The sequence below is a fragment of the Chiloscyllium punctatum genome, chromosome 10, assembly GCF_047496795.1.
Source record: "Chiloscyllium punctatum isolate Juve2018m chromosome 10, sChiPun1.3, whole genome shotgun sequence".
NCBI lineage: Eukaryota > Metazoa > Chordata > Chondrichthyes > Orectolobiformes > Hemiscylliidae > Chiloscyllium > Chiloscyllium punctatum.
The window spans coordinates 83,541,598-83,566,268 of record NC_092748.1 but is presented as its reverse complement, the minus strand read 5'-3'; the positions used below and the strand labels follow the sequence as shown (position 1 = coordinate 83,566,268).

The following is a 24,671-nucleotide window of genomic DNA, read 5'->3' as shown; positions in this document are numbered from 1 at the left end:
ATGACTGTTTACTGACTTAATTTTCAGGTGTTTTTCTATTTAATTCCATTCATATCCATGATCAGTCGATTGGTCATTAATGCCACAAGAGTTTTGTGGCACTCTTAATCATGAGTCTGGTTTTTCCTATGAATAAACTTAGGCTCAGATTTGACTTCCACTGAGCCTTTCCCTAATTGGAACTGATTCTGTTGTATTGTCTGGAAAATCTGAAATTGTGCTGACGTATTGGCTCAACATCATATTGCAGTTTTAGTTTTATAAGTTCAAATCTCGAAAGCATATACTTTTGCTTAGTAGACTAACAATTGATAAATTCATTATAGATAATCTAAATAAGTGCAGTAAAATTTATTTGCATTATGTTTTGGTATCTGCAGCATTACTGTTTCAGATATAGTGCTGAATGGACAGAAAAAAATTTGGCCATAATTTGTGTTTGAATTAAGAATGTTAGAAATTACAGAAATGTCTCTTGATGAAACCTTACATGAGCAGCAAACTGCTTTTATGTGGATAATCCTTCTCTAAACATTTAGAGAGACAGCCTAGGTTTTATTTTATAATTCCATTGTATTTAAAGTATCATGTAGTTATTTCTACATATATGAAAGACTTGATGTGTTTTGTACCCTTATAGAAACAATGGTTGCATTTCTAATAATAGTCAGTCTAAGAACCATCCCCAGTATTGGCAGTGTTTACTTCAAGTAAAGTTTGATCTTGTTCCAAATGACCTGAAAGGAGAAGCATTCCATTCTGTTTTTTTTTTACCCATTTGCAGGAATACAACATGTCACATCTAGTACAGATCCTGAGATGGGATTGGTTGGGGTCCGCTAGTAGACCAGTGGAATAGTGGAAGTACATATATATTCTGAACCTAGTATATTAGCAATACAGAAGTGCAACTAAATTAGGAACTTAATTGGATATCTTGTGATGGAATGATTTTGATTTTCTCCGTATCCCTCAACCTTTTGTAGCACGAAATCTCAACCTGAGCCCATGGATCAAATCAGCTGAATGTGTATCAGATTCCAACTCTACCTAAAATGTAAAATCTTCTTGTTGCAGCCTGTGAAAATGTGAACTATAATTCCTCCTAAATGGATCAGAGATCCTTGATAATTTGCAAATAAATTACAATAGAAGAAAGTACTTCCCACAATATATTTCACTCAACCATGTACTTTTGTCTGTAATATAATTTTTATTTTAGAATAATATATGTAAGGATATCAGCTTGAATGGACATTATAGCAGTTGTCTTTTTCTATCGTTTGTGTAGTCATTGAAATGTTGATTGTTTAAGCAAAAACTGTTATTGCGCATGAATCTATGAAAGTAACTATGTGTGAGGCTTAGGGGAATTGTCGGAAACCCACAAACTCGCTCTTTTAGAAGCATTTCTAAAAATTGTATGTCAGCCAATAGTTATGAATGGTTTAATCTAAATTTGCCATCCACATCCAATAAATTATGTAACGCAATAATCACATTTGAAGGTTGCACTCTGGTGATTTAACTGCCTGTTCTTATCTAGATTAACAGTTATTTTATTAACTGTGGTTTTCTAATAGTAGATGCTTGTGAACCAAATTAAAATATGTGGAATCCACAACTGGCCATTTGGAACAACATAAATTTCACCACTAAATTTGCTGTGAGCAAAGTCATAATAGTTTGTGACCATTATTCCTTATCTAATGAAATGTTGGCTTTTATTTTGTGAAATTTCTGTTGATGTTAAAGTGACAATTGCAGGAATACTTCAATGTGATGATGCTTCACATTGCGAACTTAATAGATGAAAATCAATTGAAGAGTCAACTGTTACATATTAATGTAAAAATATTTTGACAAGCAATGCTTAAATTGCAAATTAATAAATAATGAATTAAGTACTGCTAATCAAAATGCAATTTAAAAAGTCCAAAAATTATGAATTGATGAAGGAATCAATTGTTGCTAATCAAAATACAATAATTAAAAATTGATTTGTTTTTATTTGTAATTTTTTGAATTATTTTTGATCATTATTTTTGACTGTTACATAGTATAGAACATTTCTGTGTTAGGTAATAAAAATAAGCAATAATACTGTGCATAAACAAATAAACTGTGGTAGACGTTAAGACTTAATTCTACTATCTGTGATGGCTAAGTGACATGATGATTTACAAAAGTCAAAAATAAAATCCTTTGGGACAACATGTCTAACGATGCAGGTGGTTAAAGGGGGAAACTTGATCAAACTGTTAGCAGATGGTTACAGTCTTGTGAGGTCAACATTAGAAGTAGCTAAAAATAGTATATAGTTGCACTTTATGTTGGAGTTGTACATTTTTAAAAACCTATCAGTGTATTGTGTTTTTATAGTGGTAACTGCTTCCTCCACTTGTGGTTCCTCATCTGTAATCGTTAATGTTTTAACGCACCTTCAGACAACCATTTGAGTTTACTGATTGTAACAGGCTGATAACTTATTTATTTTAATGAATAAGGTTCCCATTAAAAGGGTTCCATTAGGTCAGCGTCTTCCAATGTAATTTGACAAATTATCACAAGCCAGTTTTTCACATTTTATTTTTAATTAGTTAGTTTGTTGAGTTAGAACAAGCACTAGGATTGGGGAGGGTAGGAAAATGAAGAAATACTTTGCAATCCTTAATCTCTGCAGTCAGGTCAGAATGTGTTTAATAGATCAATAAGTAACAAGTACAAATATTTGCAGTCAAGGTGCAATGACTATCGTTATTTAACCCCTCATTCATATTCTTAATATTTGTTTCCTACTTAGGAAGGAAGGGCTACTGTCAACCAAGATACAAGACTTGATAATCGAATAATTGACCTAAGGGTAAGATAAATAATGTATGGCATTCTGACAATGTATTGTTGGTTGATCTGAAGTGTTAAGTCATTTCCCCTCCAGATCTCCTAATTACATCTGTCATTTTCTTTTCTTTCTTCAGATTTCCAACATCTACACTCTTACTTTTGTCTAAATTGTATATGATTTAATATCCTTTGTGGTACCCAGCAGCAGTAATTGTAGATATTCTTCACTAATATATTTAATGTTGAATTGTGTAATTTACCAATGTTGATTGTTTAGGCTTTTTCTTTATCATCAGCTTGAATTTCATTCTGCAACAAAATGTTCATGACCGAATTGAGCTTTTCTCACTTCTATCACAAAATGGCACAAGTTAACAATCTTCACCCATGATGGTTATGTTGATAACTTCAGTTTTTCATGCATGTGTATTTGGTTGATTTGGGTTGACTGAAGTGACTCACTTCATGCCTATTTTACCTAGACAGTTCTGAAACCATCTAGTGTGCTTAACTGGTAACTAGTGTCCTATTACTGGTATCATTAATGAATTTTAGCAGATACTTACCTCAATAGTATGCTTATATATAAATATTCCCAAATTAGTTGACTAGTGTCATGGAAAAATAACTTGTTATTAGACCTTGTACCTTAAATGGTTTAAATTTGTGTATTTAATGGCAACTATATTGTATAGATTTCAAATGTTTACTGTCTGGAATTTAATTTCTGTTCATTTATTTTTCCTGTAATTCAATATAGGATCCATGGAATCAAAGCATGAACAAGCTTGTTGATTCAGTTATGTTCTTCCCAGACATTATATGTATACAATTCATATAAATTTAGATTAGATTAGATTAGATTACTTACAGTGTGGAAACAGGCCCTTCGGCCCAACAAGTCCACACCGCCCCGCCGAAGCGCAACCCACCCATACCCATACATCTACCCCTTTACCTAACACTACGGGCAATTTAGCATGGCCAATTCATCTGACCTGCACATCTTTGGAATGTGGGAGGAAACCAGAGCACCCGGAGGAAACCCACGCAGACACGGGGAGAATGTGCAAACTCCACACAGAGAGTCGCCTGAGGCAGGAATTGAACCCGGGTCTCTGACGCTGTGAGGCAGCAGTGCTAACCATTGTGCCACCGCGCCGCCCACTTGAATCTTGAATGTTTACTATACAGTAATGAGATTGAATACAGAGACATCTCTAGGTCCATAACTTGAAATTATTCAATCAAAATTGCTCCTTTAAAAAGTAATCCAAATCAAACAGATTTAACCATTATCTAGAATTGATTCTCAGTGTAGGCACCCTCATTACATTTGAACATTTGGCTGGAACAGTCATTGAAAGCCAGTAAGAAATATGTTTCATTTCCTGTCAGTGAGTTTCCCTATAGGAAATTGAGCCTAAGTATCCTATTAAAAGGACTTGAGAGTACATTTGAATCTACTTCAGTGTAGATATGTAGGGCTTCAGCATTATCTTCATATAAGGTGTTAATTTGAATTTGAATTGAATTTATTGTCACATGTACCAAGGCACAGTGAAAAGCTTTGACTTCTGAGCGATACAGGCAGATCACAGAGTTAAGTAGCATAGATAAGTAAGTAATAGATAAACAGTGGCATAAACAAAAACACAGGTACAGATGAATGTTAAGCGTTTATGAGTCCATTCAGTATTCTAACAATAGTAGGGTAGAAACTATTTCGAAACTGGCTGATGCCTGTGTTCAGGCTTCTGTACCTTCTCCCCAGTGGTCGAGGTTATAGAAAAACATTGCCAGGATGTGATGGATTTTTGAGAATGCTGGCAGCCTTTCCTTGACAGCAAGCCTGGTAGATGGATTGTATAGACGGGGGATTGGCCTTTGTGATTGTCTGGGCTGGGTTAAACAAAGATCCCTACTTTCTGTTCAAGTGGATGCTAAAGATCAGTTGGCGTGACATAGGAACTTTTTTCCTAATTTTTCTGGCCAACATCAAAATTAAACCAACGCTTCTAAAATGAAAACACATTGAGCATTTCTTCACTCCATTGTATGTGGGATGTAATAGGTGCATAGAATTTGCTTGCTGAGCAACTGCTTCAGTCCAACAAGTAATTAATTGTGTGAGGAAGTTTAAGATAGTTTAGAAAGTTCATATCAGTGTTCTCTACTTGTTCTTACTTAAAAACACTGGGAATCTAATCTTAAAAAAAATGGTTTTACTTTTAGGTGACATATTCAGTATTTCTCATTTTACCATCTAAAGTGAATGCGAAAAACAATACTTTTGGCTTGAAGCACAAACATGTTTGGTTACTGACAAAATTATTTGTTTAATTTTATCAATTTGGATTGCGGTATTCTGAAATTTTCTGATATTCATTTTCTGTTGAGCAGTATTTTACATGAATAATATTGTGACATTTACTATGCAGTGAATTATTTGTAAATGGACTTTCCCAAAAATTGGATCTTCTCTAAGTCCCAAAAATCCTAGGTCAGCACAGATACAAATGGTCCGATAAACCCATGACATTTTAAAGTTATGAGCAAACAAACAGCCAGTTCTCACAGTCTGTTAATGACTTAAAAGTGTTAGACATAAAACTAAACTAGAGGGCATAGGTTTAAGGTCACAAAAAGGGTAGTGCGTGTATGGGATAAGCTGCTAGAGGAATGGTGGAGGCTGGTATAATTACAACATTTAAAAGGCATCTGGATGGGTATATGATTAGGAGGAGTTTAGAGGGATATGGGCCAAGTGCTGGCAAATGGGAATAGATTAATTTAGGATGTCTCATGGATGTGTTGGACCGAAGGGTCTGTTTCGTGTTGTACATCTCAATGACTCTATTAGTGCAAGGCAGCAGCAGTTCAGAAAAGCAGCTGTAACGGAGTGTTCTGTATCCAGCATGCACAGCAGCAGCTGTGTCTCTGGGAATGAATGTTTTCACAGCTATTACTGAAGGCAAAAAATTCCCAAATAGGTTTATGGTGCCTGGAATCAAGAATTCTGAAATTGTGGGTATGGACAGTGATTTGACGTGAACCCATTGAGGCAGGTGTGAAATAGGGCCCCCATGGGAAAGATGGAAAGCAAGAAAAAAACGTGCATTTATATAATAACTTTCACAAGTTATGGATGTCACAAAGCATCTTACAGCTGATTAATTTTCATTGAAGTGTTGCCGTGTAGGAAAACATAGCAATAAATTTGCAGACAAGATCCGATGCACGACAATGAGATAATGACCGGATTATCTGTTTTAGAGATGCAAATTGAGGATATAAATACTGGCACGATCACTGGTGGAGCGAAGATCTGATTTTCTTCAAACAGCGTCATGGTTTTCCCCTCCCCTCAGTACTCTCTGTTGTCCTTCTTCAATTGCTCATGCCTGACCTCTGGGATTCTTGCAACTTTTCATGCAATGCTAGCGTAAAATCATAAAGAAGTCTTTTCATCTACGAGGGTCCTACTCTACATTTATGAAGCAAATCAAATAACATTTGTAATGTTATGATCTGACATGTGTTGTTTAATGGGAAGAAGGAGTTTCTAAGTAGGACTGTGAAGGATATTAGTTCCTGTAATTTGCCTAGATTCTCCGACGCACTCTGGCCCCACAACAGCAACTTTTCCCAGTACAACCTGCCACTGTTCTAAATATTAGAATCATGACACCCTTTTATCAGTGAAGAAAATCATAACAGTAAATGAGCTGAAATCACTTGGTATACTTGGCTTCACCTGAATGGCTGTTTATAAGCAGGAGAAGAAACCAGGTGCTTCCCCAAATGTGAAGCATAGTTAATATAGCCATGGTTAAAGTACTTATTGAGATAATTTGGCCTATCGTGCTTTGACAATTCTTTGCTAAACTAGCCCAAAATACAATTCTATTGCTTTGTTTCCCCTCAGCCCTCTTTTTATTTAGTTCTACATGTTTAACAGCACATCATTTCAAAAAAGTAATGATCTCTACAACAGCAAATTATCATTGCAAAGTGGTCTGAACTCCAACATTCTGAAAACAGAAATTTATCTCAAGACTCAAATTTTAAATTGATAACCAGTTTAGTTTCGAGTCAAAGAAAATAAACCTATCACAATTCTCCTCAAATCTTCTGTAATTGTAAACATTCTAGCAAATCATGTTGGCCTTTTCTGCACAATGGAAAAAATTTCTCTCAATTAACTAGGATTTATCATAACACTGACTCTTATTTTAAAATTACTTTAACATAGTGAAATGCATTAGGGTATTTTATTAATGGTGTCAATAAAAATCAATACTAAGTCAAGGAAGATAGGATTGGATATTATGGTAAGAACTTGTTGAATTGGTACATCATAAGGAGACTTTTAAAGGCGGGGTTGGAGCAACAGTGATTTTAGAAGGGGAATTTCAGAAGGTGAGCTAGGTGATCTCACAGGGAAAGGCCCGGGTGGTTTAATGGCAAGTATAAACATTTTAAATTATGCCTTCTGCCTCTTTGATGACTCAGTGGATTGGGGGGAGAAGGATGATGGGCCATTGGAAATAGGTGCATTGTAAAATATGTGCAGTAGAGTGTTGATTGAGGTGAATATTGCAATAGGTGGGGATTGATCAGCGGAATTGATGTTGATGATGAGAACAAAATCTGAGGGTTTCAAAATGTTGTGTTATGGACCAGAGCAGACCCCCTCAAAATGCTTTAAGAAGGTAGCTCAGACCCTAACTTTATTTTAAGGCCGATGAAAAGTGATATTCCACTCAGCTTTAAACAAAACAATTTACTTAATCACTATGGATGAAACACAAACAAAAGAAAACAGAATTTAGAATAACTTATTTGAAAACCCAACTGACTCTACCAGAAATTCACAAAGCTGTTCCAGTTTCAACATCCCATAAACACACCCCTTAGCAAAAGGCAAATTTAAACTCTGGTTCTTATAGGCAGGAGAGATTTCAGAGAGAAATTGGGCAAGAAACATCTGTTGAAGAATGGAGCCTGTTTTCACTATAGCTGCTTCTCTGTTACCAGAAGTTTCATAACTGCCTGCTAAAACTAAACCAAACTAGAAAAAACAAGAACTGGCCACTCCCCTGCCATGATTGAAAGTAGCCACAGACATATTGGTTTCTCTGCCTTTACAACACCTCTTGTTAAAGGGGCAGCATCGTCACAGTTGACTGAGGTGGAGGGGAAGGCAAGCAGTAATCTTGTGGAGGTGGAAGAAGGATTTTTTGTGACAATTCAGTCGACAGTCAATTTAGGTTTGATGGCAACTGAGATTTATGTGTAATTCATCTTGAATCTGTTCAGGCAATAGAATCAGTAGTAAGGGAATGTAATTTGTAACAGAACCAAAGAAGTTAATTTTAGTGTTCCCAGTATTCACCTGAAGGAAATTATAGGATCCAGATGATCTGTAATGTTGGAGAAAGTGAGGACTGCAGATGCCGGATCTGTAATGTTGCACAGAATCAATGGAGCTATCAAGGTGCTTATCAGATATGGCTGAAATTGTGAAGTTTATCCATTAACTGCCAAAGACAGCATGTCGATGATATGACGGGGAGGTCAGTCTTGGACAATTCTGGATTGATTATCCATTGCTGGCAATGATGCCCTTATGAGCATTGGATTAGAATGAGAGCAAAAAATGACTGTGACATGTAGATTGAAAGTGGATGAGAGGGATAAATAAGGATGATATGTTAGTCATGCTGAAAGCAGTAGAGAAGATGAGAAGGCATAATGGATCATAGTCATTATCATTAAGACAGTTTTTCATGACTTTGGTTCAAACTGCTTTTGTGCTGTTGGAAGGGTAGCAGCCTGATTGGAATATTCCAGGAGGTAAATTGCAACATGGGATAAAAGGGAGAAAAAGGGACTTTGGAGCTGGGGTCCATGGCTAGCAAGGACAGAGAGGTTGGGGTTGGATTTTTTGAAGTAGTAGGAGATTGAAATGATTTTGAAAGGGAAGTAGAAAGTACCTGAAGAGAAGAAACCATTTGTAATATTAAAAAATAGGAGTAGAAGTAAGCCATTCAGACCATTGAGTTTATTTAATTAGTATAGAAGACAAATAATGACATTGGTTGATTATTTGTTTATTAGGAATGCAGGAATTAGGATGTATGGACAAGGTAAACTTGGAAAAGTCAGAGGGAAATTATTGAGAAACTAAATAGGATTGGGGGTTTTGAGTCTAGAGAGAGAGAGTTGAGTTTACCTTAATGGGTGGCAAGATGGTGAAGAAGGTTCTGTCTTATCAATAAATTAAATTAATTCTTTGCACTCGTTAAGGATGAGGTTGGAAGGTTTTGAGTGGAAAGAGCAGTTGAATTATACCACTTACAACATCTATTACCTCTGGTCTACTATCCAACTTTCTGCCTGTATTTTTCTTGCATCATGTAATGGAATTTTTTATATCGAGCTTTCTGTGAAAAACCTTATCAAAAATCCATATGGTCTACAGTCCTTTTATCTATCCAATGAAGCTCTCCTCCAGAATAGTTCTATTAAATTTGCCACCTATATCTGGGGCACTTAATAAATCTCTCATGGTGTTCTGCATAAGTCTATTGAATAACTTTATCTCAAATTCATGAATCTAATAATTTGCCCACAACTTGCATTATATATCACTGTCACAGTCCATGGTCACCTTGATTATCCTTCTCTTCCTTTTTGAAAGGCATTATGATGGCTAGCATTAATTTTCTGGTTATAATTTGCATGTTTCAAGAGCTTTGTAACATTGTGGTGAGTATTTTTACACAACCTCTCCAACTTTCTTCACCAGCCAAGCACATGCACATGGCTGCTATTTCGACAACCTGTTATACTTTATTTTGAGAACCAGTTCCTTAGAAATGATATCATTAACACTGTTCTGTATATTTCTCTAGTGGACCTACATTACAACTTATAAATATGTTCTAATATAATTCATCCTCCACAAATATACTGCCTGTCTCCTCACTGAGTAGTTCTGCTACTGTTTAGTAATTCATTAACTTTTAAATATCCAAAAATGTCCTTATTCTATTTTATAATTGCTTTTGACCATTGTCATCAGCAAACTACAATATTACTATTTACAGTTTTCTTTAGTGTTGATAACCCTGGTTTTAAAAGATGATTCCCTTTTTTTACGTTTTGAATTTAACTCTTTTATCGAACTCTAATTTAAATAGTGTTTTCTCATTTATAATGAATATATCCATTTTGGCTGTATCCATCTCCAATTTGAAGATTCCAGTATTGTTTGCTGACTTCTCTACACAGTTAATTTGGGACAAATCTCTCCCTGTCTAGCTGAAGTTTACTATTTACCAGAAATAAATGAATTGGAAAAAGAAAATCAAGAGTTAATTCTGTAAATGAAATAGCTAAGATTAAGTATGGGATCACACTGTGACGTTATGGATGGAATAATCCAAAATATGTTGTGTGCAGTAAGGCATTCATTTTGTTTATTTGTTATGCTGAAGTGCTGAACAGTAAAATTATAGGTTTTCATTAACTTAATGACAATTGGGGTTAGTGTGGTTACAAATGGAAGTACTGCATATTAACCCTATTTATCAATGATTAGACATGTGAGTCTTTCATATTTATACCACTATATAACTATATTATGTTTTATGCCATTTATACTTTTTATTTAGACACCTTTCACTAAATCATGTAACTGTAAGACAAAACCGGTCAAATATTTTGGCACGTTGCGAAGGCACTGAGTGCAGCCAAGTTTGTTCTGTCTGAATATAGGAAAAGAAACTATGACTGACTCAAACTGTTTTGCTGTCACAAACTGAACTACTAGGCACTGAGAGAAAAATAAAATTATCTAGCTAATGCAGTGATGTTTAACCTTCTTGCACAAGGGGCCCGTTTCAGTTTTTTTTCTAACTTTTGCCAATTTTGGACAGATGAGATACAACACAACATTGAACATGAATCTAAATATCAAAGTAACAAGCTGATCATTTTTAAAAATGAGTAAATAATACACAACACCATTTACAAGTGCCGAGCAGCAAAACCTACCAATAAGATCTTCCTTGTCTATTCTCTCAAGAAACAGAGCTGGAGAGAGAAACAAACTAGGCTCCAACCCCTGATTAACAAGGCAGGAGCAGGGGGATCAGGGCCAAACTATGGTGTAACCAAACTCTTGCAATGTGCATCCCAGGCCGACTTCAACTGGATTCATACAAACATGGGGGTCAGAAGCAGGTTGTCTTTCAGTCTGGGATTTCTTCTTATCCTGACCCACTGAGTGACTAGACATTTGTAGAAGAAAGATGAGTAGGGAAAGGGGTGCGTGTATGTTTTCCCTGGAGCATTGGAGGCTGAGGGGGGGCCTCATAGAGGTTTATAAAATCATGAGGGGCATGGATAGGGTAAATAGACAAGGTCTTTCCCCTGGGGTGGGGGAGTCCAGAACTAGAGGGCATAAGTTGAGGATGAGAGGGGAAAGATATAAAAGAGACCTAAGGGGCAACTTCTTCCGCACAAAGAGTGAGTGGAATGGGCTGCCAGAGGAAGTGATGGAGGCTAGTCCAATTGCAACATTTAAAAGGCATTTGGATGGGTATAAGAATAGAAAGGATTTGGAGGGATATGGGTCAGATGCTGGCAAGTGGGACTAGATTGGGTTGGGATATCTGGTCGGCATGGACGAGTTTGACCGAAGGGTCTGTTTCCGTGCAATACATCTCTGACTCAGTGACTCTGTGCCTTCCCGGCTCTGTCATTTTGATACCCCCATCCTATTATAGAGTGTCATCCCCTGCAAAAACAGGCTAAAGCATTCTAAGTGCAGAGAAAGAATGAAACTTTTCGGAAAGCCAGCCACCTTCACAATTCTCGCTGCTCCTTCAGTCACAAATTTGTTCTATCCCTCAATTGTTGCTAAGAGGTGGGAGAAAAAAGGTCTGTCATTGGAAGAGCAGCTCCTTGCAGATCTGTAGCTTCCACCTAACTGTACTTTCAGCAGAGAGTCCACAGGCTGTATTAATGTCATTGTGGACAAGATTCTCACCCGTATACAATACATTTGATAACCTTAATCTAACTCCTTGGTTGGGGATCGTTTTTGCATCTGAATGTGATGGAAGACATAAAAATGTTCAAACAAATTAAATCATCAAGTTTGCATAACTCTATTGACATTAATTTGTTCATATTACAATTGCAGTTGGAGCTAAGGGTTTTAATTTTTTTAATGTAGTTTAATGGATTCTGCATTTCCTACATGGACAGAAACTGTTAGATTAGCTACTTTTGTTTTCAAAAATATACTCCACCCAATTTTGAAGATCCCATCAGATGGTAATCTTATAGACAAGTTATTACACTCATTAACGTTGTAAAACTTCCGATAAAATATTTTTGTGGTTATGTGAGGGCCAATGGAAAATTAACTTGTATATGAAAATAAATGTTTATATTACTAATCATAGGATTTACTTTTAAAATCTGCAGCAACTATTAAATTCAGTAGCCATACAGCAAATTTAGTTAATTTATTGACTGTATTGCAGACGATGACAAGTCAATCTATCTTTCGATTGCAAGCTGGTGTATGCCAATTGTTCCGGGAAACACTAATCAAAAAGGAATTTGTTGAAGTCCAGACTCCCAAAATTATCTCAGGTACGTGGACATTTCATTTCTTTTTGATCTGGTCAGAAATGTCTCAGCAGCATGTGCTATATAGTGCAAAATGTAAAATTTGCTATATCAAATAAATAGTAATTGCAGATATCATATCCATACATTGTCATAATGTATAGATAAAGTAAGTGCTTTTTATGGAAGGATTGACAGGTTTGGAGCATAATCGAGCTGAAAAATGTGTTGCTGGAAAAGCGCAGCAGGTCAGGCAGCATCAAAGGAGCAGGAGAATCGACGTTTCGGGCATAAGCCCTTCTTCAGGAAGTTTGGAGCATAATCCCAAGATACAAGTAAATATCCTTGAGTTCTATAACAATGTCAGACTTCCTGAGCCCATACGTTACCATATTTAATATGCTTAGCTCCCCTTATGCATGCATTAATCTGTGGCAGTCTCAGTCTCCTAAGATAGCGGAATGCTTTCTGGTGGTTGCATCACCTGGTATGGCTTAGAAGCCTGTCTCTCAACTTTACAGGTGCTACCAGATTTGTTACAGAGGCAGACAGTGGACAGAGACTGACATGGTTTGTTGGTCTCTCTTTGGACCTTTTCTTGGACAGCTGAACATTTCTACTCCCCTCTTCCAATGACTTCCAAACAGTCAGTCGTCCAAAGTTAGAGAATCATCACCCTTTTCTGAAGAAAGGTCACTGTTTTTGTTTTTGTTATACCTGTCAGCGATTGTCTCCCATTGTCAGTGTTAATATTCACCACCTTCGTATTCAATTGAAGGTGTCCTTGTAGAAGAAATGAGGACACACAGTTCGTGATGTCATGGCTAATTCACCATGCAGAAGGTCATAGAAATATAGGGGATAGAAGCAGGAGGTGGCCATTCAGCCCTTTAAGCCTGCTTTCATCATGATCTTGGCTAATCATCCAATGACCTGCTGTGCTTTTCCAGCACCACTCTAATCTAGACTCTGGTTTCCAGCATCTGCAATCCTTGTTTTTACCATGCAACTTAATAGCCTAATCCTGCTTTCTCTACGTAAGCTTTGATCCCATTTGCCACAAGTGCTATATCTAGCCACCTCTTGAATATATTCAATATTTTAGCATCAACTACATCCTGTGATAATGAATTCCACGGGCTTACCACTCTTTGGGTGAAGAAATGTCTCTTTATCTCTGTCCTAAATGGTCCACCATGAATCCTCAGACTGTGATCCCTGATTCTGGGTGTACCTACCAATAGGAACATCCTCCCTGCATCTACCCTGTCTAGACCTGTTAGAATTTTATAAGTCTCTATGAGAATTCCCCCGTTATTCATCTCAACTCCAGCAAAAACAATCCTAACCCAGTCAATCCTTCCTCATACATCAGTCCTGTCATCTTTGAGTATATAGCTGTCATCCATCCAGATATTGGCCAGTTCAGATATCATTGGCTAAATAGTAGTTGGATACTAATGGAATTAGCATGTCCAGATCCTCTGAATTGGGGTTCTTGTATTGGCAAGGTGGTTGGCAAATTGAGGTGACATTGCATCAACAATTGGAGTTTTGCCCATGGCAAGCAAGTCAATAGTTTTGCTAAGCTCCTATACTGAGAGTTCCATGTTCAAGTCTGTCATGACAGGCAGGCTTTCTGTGGTGTCTAGAGCTTCCCCAGTGACGTGCAAAGAAGGAAGCTGCCATCCACATGGTCCTTGATAGGCCAAAAATCAACATAGCATATTTACGAGAGATCAGGCTTGCCAAAAGTGTGACACTGAAAAAAAATCATATCAGTAGCAGAGTCTCCAGTTCTAAAACCACACTGAGATTCAGAATAAGATTGTTCAATTCTACAGTCTGGCAAGGGCAACATGGTTAAATAATTTTTCCACAATGCTTAACAGGGAAGTGCAATGATAGGTGATGCAGTTGCTACAGTTACCTTTATTGTTGTACCATAACAAATAAGAACAGATGCCATTAAATATGCTGTGCCATTCAATGAAATCTTGCTGATCCACTTTACTAACTTTTTCCTATACTTTATTTCCCTAAATTGATTAAAAATCTGCCTATTCAGTCTTGAATGTACTTAGTGACCCAGCCTCGATTCAAAGATTCACTACCCTCTGCAAGAGGAAATTCCTCTGCATCTCTTTTTTTAAATGTTTTACCCCTTAGTCTGAGATTATGCTGTCTGGTCTCAGACTATCTCCTCCACGCGGATAGGCCCTTTCCATACCTACCATGTCATGTCCCCTAAAAAATCTTCTATGTTTCAAGAAAGTTGCCTTTCATTCTGCTACATTCCAGTGAGTACGGGCCCAATCTACTCAATCTCTCCTCATAAGGCAGTCTCTCCAAAAGTGAACCCTCTCTGAACTGCCTCCAATGTCTTAGATAAAGAGCACAAAACTGTTCACAGTTTTCCAGCTGTAGTCTGACTAGCGCCTTATATAGTTTCAATAAAACCTCCCTATGTTTATGTTCCATTCACTTTGAAATGAAGACAAACTTTCCATTTGCCTTCCCTATTACCCACTGACTTGGTTGCAGCTTTTTGTGATTCATGAACAAAGACTCCAAAATCCTTCTGTTAGGCAGCTTTTGGCACTCTCTCTCCATTTAAAAAATATTCAACTCCTCTATGCTTCCTGCCAAAGTGTATAACCTCACATTTTCCCCCATTATATTCTATGTGCCAAGTTTTTGCCCACATGCTTAACCTGTCTGCATCCCTTCATAAAATGTTGTGGCATTCTACTAGTTACTTCTTGAAAGTGCCCCCTACTCCCAACTCTGTCTTGTATTAGCAAGTTTTGAGAAGATTTGTAGCTCAGGTTGAGGTTCTGGATGTAGGTTTGCTCACTGAGCTGGAAAGTTAATTTCCAGATGTTTTGTCACCCTACTAGGTAACATCTTCAGTGGGCCTCAGGCGAAGCACTGCTGATAATTTCTGCTTTCTATTTATATGTTTGGGTTTCTTTGGGTTGGTGATGTCATTTCCTGTGGTGAAGGCACTTCCTGTTATTTTTTTCAAGGGGTGGTAGATGGAGTCTAACTCGATGTCTTTGTTGATAGAGTTCCGGTTAGAATGCCATGTTTCTAGGAATCCTCATGCGTGTCTTTGGTTGGCTTGTCCTAGGATGGATGTGTTGTCCCAGTCAAAGTGGTGTCCTTCCTCATCCATTTGTAAGGATACTAGTGAGAGAGGGTCATGTCTTTTTGCAGCTAGTTGGTGTTCATATATCCTGGTGGCTAGTTTTCTGCCTGTTTGTCCAATGTAGTGTTTGTTACAGCGCTTGCACGGTATTTTGTAAATGACATTCGTTTTGCTTGTTGTCTGTATTGGGTCTTTCAAGTTCATTAGCTGCTGTTTTAGTGTCCCACATCACCATAGGAGATGACACCACCAACCCAAAGAAACCCAAACATATAAATAGAAAGCAGGAATTATCAGCAGTGCTTCGTCTGAGGCCCAGTGAAGATGTTATCTATGAAACGTCTGGAAATGAACCTTCCAGCTCAGCGAGCAAACTTACATTCTGTCTTCTATTAATTAGCTGAATCTTTATCAATGCTAACACAGGTCATTCTGTCATAATGCACGTCTCATCAATGTGAATTTGTTGTAACATGATTGTCGAATTGGGGACACTTTCTACAGTGCAAACTTGTAAAATGTATGATGGCTGTAACACGGTTTCAGTGCCAACACTTTAAGCACTGTTTCTAAAGCATGATTTTTCTACAACATGAGGTTGCAGAAGAACCCAGCCATCGCGTTCTAAAAGAACAGATTTTATGCAATCTTCAATACCATGGGCTCTATTAAGATTAGATGTAATGTATGGTACCTTATCAAATGCCTTCTGAAAATCCAAATACATTCTCCCCACTCTTTCCCCTTTATCTATTCTGTTTGTTACCTCCTCAAAGAGTTATGCATGATTTTCTCTTCATGAAACCATGCTTACTCTGATTGGTGATATTACAGATTTCTAAATGCTCTGCTATTACATCCTTTATAATAGACTGCAATATTTTCCCAAAAACTAGATGAAGGTAAACTTAGATGGCCTAAATTCACCTTTTGTCATCTTCCTTTTAAATAAGTATGTTGGCATTTTTCCAATCCTCCAGGACCTCCAAGAATTCCTAGAAGATTTCTACCAGAGCATCCATGTCTCAGTAGCGACTTTCTTTAATATTCTAGCTTGCTTCTAATCAGGTTGAGGGGACTTGAGTCTTTAACCCTATTAATTTCTCTTGTGATAGCTATTCTATTTATTTCCTCTGCTCCTTTTGCCGCTTGAATGTTTAGTAATTTTGGAATGCTGTTATTGTTTTGTGCTTGGAGACTGATGCAAAGTATTTATTCAACTTCTCTGCAGTTTCCTGGATTCCCTGTTATTATGTCCCCAGCTTCATTCTCAAGGGGCCAATGATCACTTTCTGCTCTCTTCCTTTTCATACATTTAAAGAAACTCTTGCTGTCTGTCTTGAAATTACTTGCAAGTTAACCCTCAAAGTTTATTCTTTCCTCTTTATATTTCTTTGTTCTCTTTTGTTGGCTTTTAGATCTTTCCCAATCCTCTGGCTTACCACCAATCTTTGCTACATTGTGTATTGTTAAATCTGATACAATGCTTAACTTTCCTGGTTAACTATGGTTGGCTTGTCAACTTCCTAGACTGCTTCCTCCTCACTGGAATGGAATCCTACAGCTGTTTCAATCTGTTGCAGCTCTTACCAAACTATTCCAGTACATTTACAACACTGGTATCTGGACAATGTGGAAAATTGCCTACATATGTCCTGCACACAAGAAGTATACCAAATTCAACTCACCCAACTACCAGTAAGTTGATGGAAGGGAATATAAACAGTGCTATCAAGCAGCACTTGCTTAGTAAAAACCTGCTCACTGACACTCAGTTTGGGTTCTGACGGGGCTACTCAGCTTCTGACCACATTACATTACAAGCATGGACTAAAGAGCTGCACTCTATAGTGACCATCTTTGGTATCAATCCACACTTCACTGGACTTGGCAGCAAGACGCCCTAGCAAAATGAAATTAATGGGAATCAGGGATAACTCTTTTGGTTGATGTCACACCTAGCATGATGGTTGTAGTTGTTGGTCAGTCAGAGATGAGGAAGAATTTCTTCTCTGAGAGTACTGAATCTGTGAAATTCTCTATAGAGAGCTGTTGAAGTTGAGTCATTAAGTATAATCAAAGCTGAGATAGATGTTTAATCTGTAAGAAAAATAAGGGTTATGGGGGAAAAGCAGAAATGTGGATTTAATGAATATCAGATCAGCCATGATCTCACTGAAAGATGAAAGAGACTCAATGGGCTGAATGGCCTACTTCTTCATTTTTTTTGGATGTCAGACCTCTGAACTGCTAAACATCGTCACAAGAGTTCCTCAAGGGAGTATCCTTGACACCAGTCACCATGCGCGCATACTTGGGAGAGGCTGTGAAGTGCATAGCCATGCAACTTGGTGGGAACATTGCTAATAAGTATAATTCATGCCATGTAAGTGCTAGACAAAGTGCAAATCTAACCATCACCCCTTAGTATTATTATCACTGAACCTCCTACTACCAACATCCAGACAGTTGCCATTGACCAGAAAGTAAACTGGACTAACCAAATAAATGCTGTGGCTATAAGAGAAGGTCAGAGGTTAGAAATCCTGTATCAAGTAACTCACTTTCTAATTCTCCGAAGCACGCCCACCATCTACCAAACACGAGTCAGGAATGTGATGGAATATGCCTCACCTGCCTGAATGGGACCAGTTCCAACAATACACAAGATATCATCCAAAATAAAAAGCAGCTCTATGTTCTCAATGGTTCACTCTCTCCCACCACCAAAATAAAGTAACATGGTGTAAGCCATCGACATGGTGCATTGCAGAAATTTACCAAGGCTCCTTGGCCAGCACCTTTCAAACCCATGTTCCCTTCCAAGATACTGAAAATCCTGACTTAGAAATGCTTATCTGTTCCTTCACTGTCTTTGGGTCAAAGTCTTGTAAAAATTGGATCAAATGACTACACAGTTCAAGAAGACAGCTCTCCTTTTTGAGGACAAGTAGGGTTGGGGTCCAGCCAGAAATACCCACATTCCCTGAATGAAGAAAACAGAGCACCTTCTTGCCATCTGCCTCTCAATTTATGCAGAACCTGTTAAACTCTTGGGTATCTTGCACTACAGAACTGCTTCACTAACAAGGCAAGTTTGGCACATGAGTACAAGGGCATATCCGAATGCTAGTGGGTGTATCTGGCAGCTAAATCTGCTCTGAGTGCATCTGCAGCTTTTTAGCCTGGGACCATGAGGGATCCAGATCCATGTGTTCCACAAGGGGATACACCTGAAGACTTGTCTACAAAAAGCCAGTGAACTGACAAGAAGAAATTTCCACACTGGCTACCTGTTTCACATTGCTGATAGCCAGCAGTTTGAGCTAAAATGAGAAGTATACTAGCACCCAAAAATGGAAGGCATGCCAACTCTCTTCATCCACACCAAGAGACATCACACCAGTTTGCTGGGCATGCATTTCCTATGTATGCAAGCCCTGATATAACTTTAAAATTGTGTTGATAGAACATTGTTAGAAAATTTAAATACCAAGCAATGTTGCACATAGCTCTAATCATTAGCTGCGGTTGACTTGTAATTTTCACCAGTTTTTGTGAATTGCCTAAAGTATTATCAGGAGCCATGAATCATATTAGCTAGATTCTCAATTTGTCTAAATATCAATACAACTTTTACAATATATTTAATCCTGGATAGCACCCACTGATATTTTTGAAAAAAAATATTGTAAATAAATTTGCAAAATTGAAACTGCCATTTCAAATTACTTTTTAAATTGTATAAATTGGTGGCCTTACATTGAGAAAGCAAGGAATTACAAACTACTTCACGAAAGTAATATTCAAATATTTATCATTTTTTTAGGATGTTTTGTTATGCCAACACATTTAAGGAACAAAGCATAGCACAAATTTTCACCAAGTTCATGGTTGACACTGAGATGAATTGAGTTGCTTACTTGCCCTCTTGACAATAAATAGTTTGAGATAGTTTTTATTTATTCTTTCAAGAGATGTGGGCTTGGCCGCATGTTGCCCATTCCTAACAACCTTTGACCTGAGTGGCTTGTTAGGGGATTTAAGAGTTTCACATTGCTGTGGTCCAGACCAGATGAAAATGACAGATTTCCTTTTCAAAGGACATTTGCCAACCAGATGGTTTTTTTTTAAAAACAATTAACAGTTGTTTCATGGTTAGCATTACTGATACTAGATCTCAATTTCAGCTTGATCAATTGAATTTAAATCCACCATTAGTTTGAGCATCTGATTTACTAATCCACTTGCATTGCCATTATGATATCATGCACATTGAATATTTACTTTTTAAAATTTGTTCATGGGTTGTGGTTCTTTCTGGCAAGGCTATTGGGTTCTGTTTAATGTGTTCATTATGATTATCTATTAACAGAAAATGAAAATGTATGCAATATAATAATTTACGTTTCAGTTGAAAAATAGCAAATTTAAAAATGTATTGACAAAAATGGTATTCACGTCAAAACCTTGAATTCTGCAGGATTAAAAGTAACTGTCATTGTTATATTTAATTTTACAAACTTGTACCATTATTAGTACTGAAAAATTGTTTATAATTTACCAAATATTCAATTTAGTACTAACTTTGGTTAAGTTAACTAAACTTTCCTCAATCTGTAAGAAATTGCGTATTGAAAATCAAAAGTCCTACAATTGGAGCAGGCCTAGATGACCATATGACTGAATCAATGGCTTGGTATCTGACTGAGCGTAAATGAATTTTTAATTTCCACCGAGCCATTTAATTGATGTACCAAATTTATAGTGATCACAGCCATTAACAGTGTTTAATAACATTATATTATGATATTACTAATTTTTCATCCAGAATGAATCATAAAATCTTTGGCAAAACATTCAGTTACCTGTTGCTTACATTTAGTTTTGCACTTATGTTCTGCCAAATGTTTATTTTGGCTTATACAACACTGCCCTCTGTTGTCTCATCCCATTCCAGAGATTATGCATTATGCTCAGGATTTCTATTTTATGTTGCTTTTCTTTGGAAACGTCCATTGGTTTATCAAAAAGGGCATCAATTATCCAGTGTATGCAACAATTTATTGCAGATAAATTAATAATTATTGAGGTGCCTTGAAAGTAAGCAATAGTGTTGAAGTTGCTGGCAGTGCCAGCCACCATTGGCAGTTCCAGTTGTAGATAAAGCTTAAAGATCATAAGGCTTGCGAATGAAGAGGAAGCAGAGTTCCTCGGTTATCCTAACTAACTGTGTATTATGGACTCCAATGATCCATCTCCTTTTTATTAAAAAAAAGTCTTGCATTTATGTAGCATCTTTAATGACCACAAGATGTCTCAAAGCAATTTACACTCAGTGAAGCAGTCTTTGAAACTTGGTCTCTATTATAACAGAGGCCACTTAGCAGCCAGTTTCTGCATTGCAAGGTTTCCAGAACAGTAATATGATAACAACTAGATAATCTGTTCTTAAACTTTTCATTGAGGAATAAATTTGGGTTGGGGAACCAGGTATAACTTCCTGAATCATTATCTGCAAAATAGTGCCATTGGAACTTTACATCTGTAAAACAGAAAAGGCCAAAGTTTCATGTCCTATCCAAAAGATTAGGTCAGTGCAGAACACCCTGATACACATTTATTCATGGTAAAAACAATGACTGCAGACTACACATTTATTCATGTCTTTGCATCCCTCTTCAGACTCCTTGAGTGGAAGAGAAGTGTCCTCTTCGTCAGTATGGTCTCTTCGAATAATTCCTCAAGTGTTGAAATTTGTAAAATGTCAATAATTTTAAGGAAATCGGAACGTAGAACTAAAGATCAAAACTGCTTCGAAAAAGGTTAAAAGGGAAGAAAATTAAACAAAACCAATTAAAAATTAGTAACTGCTCACACCTTCAAATCTGTTGAACACAATTTGAACAAATTTTCAAAAGTATCAGAATAAACATGTACCTTTGCTATCTCTTCACAACCAGTGATTTTTGTTTTAATTCTTTCATGGGAATTGCCCTTGAACTGAATGTTTTGCAAGGACATATCAGAGGGGCTAGTAAGAATCAACTATATTGTCATTGGTCTGGAGTCAGATAGCAGGTAAAACAGGCAGATTTTTTCCCCTAAAGGACGTTTGTGAAGCGCGTTGTCTTGATGATCATTACTGAGACTACTGTTTGGCTCCAGATATTAATTGCATTTAAATTCCACCAGTTGCTTCCACCACATGCTATATTCATGTCCTTAGATTAATAACCTGGTTTTCTGGATGACTTGTCCATTGACAATATCATGAGGTCATCAACTCCCGTGCACTTCATATGTCTGTATTTTAGAATGGTATGGACCAGACCAACCCCCCTCAAAATATATTAAGAAGATGAAATATATTAAGAAAATAGCCTAGACCATAACTTTTTCACATCTTAAAGGCAACTGCCAGCTGTTGCATTCCAGATGTTGACAATTTAATTTGTCAAACTACCACTCTTGAAGCAAAACACACTTTATTCGAACATAGTTAAAATACAACAAAAGAAAGAAGAACTTGGAATAACATCTCTGTTGGAAAACGTAACAGAATAACGGATTATATTACTACTCAACAGTAACTGTTCCAATACAGTGACATCCCATAAACACACACTTGGCAAAGGCAAACTCAGTAAAAATAGATTGTCTAACATTCAATTCACAAGTCCAGGAGGAAAAACATCAAGAGAAAACTCTGACAAAGAGAGAGTAGCAAGGAGAGATGTACTGCAGCTTCCAAACCCAGCCTCGAGAGTCCGGCAGTCGCTGTTGAAAAAATAAAATCATAAGTCCTCGTTCTCTGGGAGCTTAATTACAGCCCATTTAGGCTGCTTCTATTGCTCCAAGTTTAAAAAAATAAGGCCTCCCAACTATTTACTTATTGACTTTGGAGCAGACTGCCTGGCAACACTGTCACAACCTTTCTCCATTAAAAGAAATGAGGTCAAAATATACCTCTTAAAGCCATAGTATCATCACAAGAATTTGCAAGAAAGGTAAGGTGTGTCACATTTACAATATTTTAAATCTTTTGAAAATTTAATATAATAGGAGAAACAAGAACATGACTAGGGCAACACAAGTAGACTTGAAGTGTTCTTTTGCAACTTGATTATGCCAGTCCCACTCCTTCAACATGCTAGTGATGTTTGTTTACCACCAGAAAAATCATCTCTTAGGTGTTTTTGTCTAACCTGAGCAACTATGAAGTGTTTCATTATTTTAATATGGTTAAATATATTTACATTTGTGGTGTGTGAGCTATTTAAATATCTTCCTGTTTATATATAAAAATCTCTAATTTTAAAGGAACAATAGGTGATTTCTGAATTCCAAAGGTACCACGACATCTACAGGTAGCTCTGTCAATGTTAGATGACAAGTACTTTCAAACAAAATGTAGAGTGAATTCCTAAGGAGATTTTTAGGACTAAAAATATTGATATCACGTTTTTAGAAATGTAAATGATCAATTGTGGGAACTTAAAAAGTTCTGATTTTCTTGCAGCTGCAAGTGAAGGAGGAGCCAATGTATTTACTGTGTCCTATTTTAAAACCAGTGCTTACCTGGCTCAATCACCACAGCTCTACAAGCAAATGTGTATTTGCGCTGATTTTGACAAAGTCTTTTGCATTGGACCTGGTAAGTTTTCATTGTTTTGTATTTTCTGTAATTTAAATGCTACAATGGAGGATTTGATTTTGGTAGTTTTTTCACTGATCCTGCACCTTTGTAAATGGCATTGAAAGTAATAAGGGTAAGCAACTGTAATCTATGAAGGACCATGGATATCTTTCTTCAATTAGACAGGTAATTAGTTAAGCATTGATTTCTGCTATAATACCTGTTTCTTCAATGCGAATTGGCTTTAACACAATTGAAGAACTTAGACAGTTATTTCATTGGAGTTTAGAAGATTAAGGGGAGATCTAATAGAAACTTACAAGATAATACATGGCTTGGAAAGGATGGACGCTAGGAAATTGTTTCCGTTAGGCGAGGAGACTAGGACCCGTGGACACAGCCTTAGAATTAGAGGTGGTAAATTCAGAACAGAAATGCGGAGACATTTCTTCAGCCAGAGAGTGGTGGGCCTGTGGAATTCATTGCTGCAGAGTGCAGTGGAGGCCGGGACGCAAAATGTCTTCAAGGCAGAAATTGATAAATTCTTGATGTCACAAGGAATTAAGGACTACGGGGAGAATGCGGGTAAGTAGAGTTGAAATGCCCATCAGCCATGAATGAATGGCGGAGTGGACTCGATGGGCCGAATGGCCTTACTTCCACTCCTATGTCTTATGGTCTTATTTGTGGAACGCGAACTTTCCTTACCAGTATTGGCTATAATGTAACTCCAGCCCCATTAGCTTAAATGGCATGGCTGTTACATAATTTTCTTACAATGTGAGATCACACAAGACCAGACCTATTGTGTTATGTCAGAACTCACTGTATACCTTGAGGGCATGAAGCATTGCAAGCCTTTATGAACTACCACATCCAGTATTGAGATTGAATCTGCCCTGTTAAGGTCATTCTGTGCTACAATCAAGCCAGATTGCTTTAAAATAGTTTAAAAACCATTCTGCTCTGCTGTCAGAAAATGGCTTCCATCTTTGAATATTAGCCATTGATGCAGCATTTTCAGTTGAATATCTATTAGGAAGGATATCCATTTTGAAACTAGGATCTTATTCATTTTACAATATATAATTAGTAGATGTTTCATGACAGATTTTTATGAAAATTATTGAATTAGCCCAGTACCTTGAAACCGAGCTTAATTTGAATTTAGAAGTGCGCTGATGCAATCATTCCCAATTGTTAAATGGATGCTGTTGGACTGTATTGTCATCTTTGTCATCCTGACCATTTTTAATGTTACCACTTTGTATTCATTTAAATTCTTATTTTTAATACAAAACTATAATGTTCATGTTGTAATACTAACTACTGCTGTAGGATAATGTACCATAATTGATATTGAATTTTAGAAAATGAAGTAACTAA

At 37.0% G+C, this 24,671-nt stretch overlaps 1 protein-coding gene across 1 annotated transcript in view; it reads left to right on the top strand.

Annotated features, from left to right (window-relative positions):
* dars1 (aspartyl-tRNA synthetase 1) overlaps nt 1-24,671 on the top strand; it is an 84,747-nt gene that overhangs the window by 46,673 nt on the left and 13,403 nt on the right. The window contains exons 9-11 of the mRNA XM_072579695.1: nt 2,804-2,863; nt 12,408-12,519; nt 23,169-23,303. Of these exons, the coding sequence (XP_072435796.1) occupies nt 2,804-2,863; nt 12,408-12,519; nt 23,169-23,303 (307 nt within the window). The remainder of the gene's footprint in view (nt 1-2,803; nt 2,864-12,407; nt 12,520-23,168; nt 23,304-24,671) is intronic.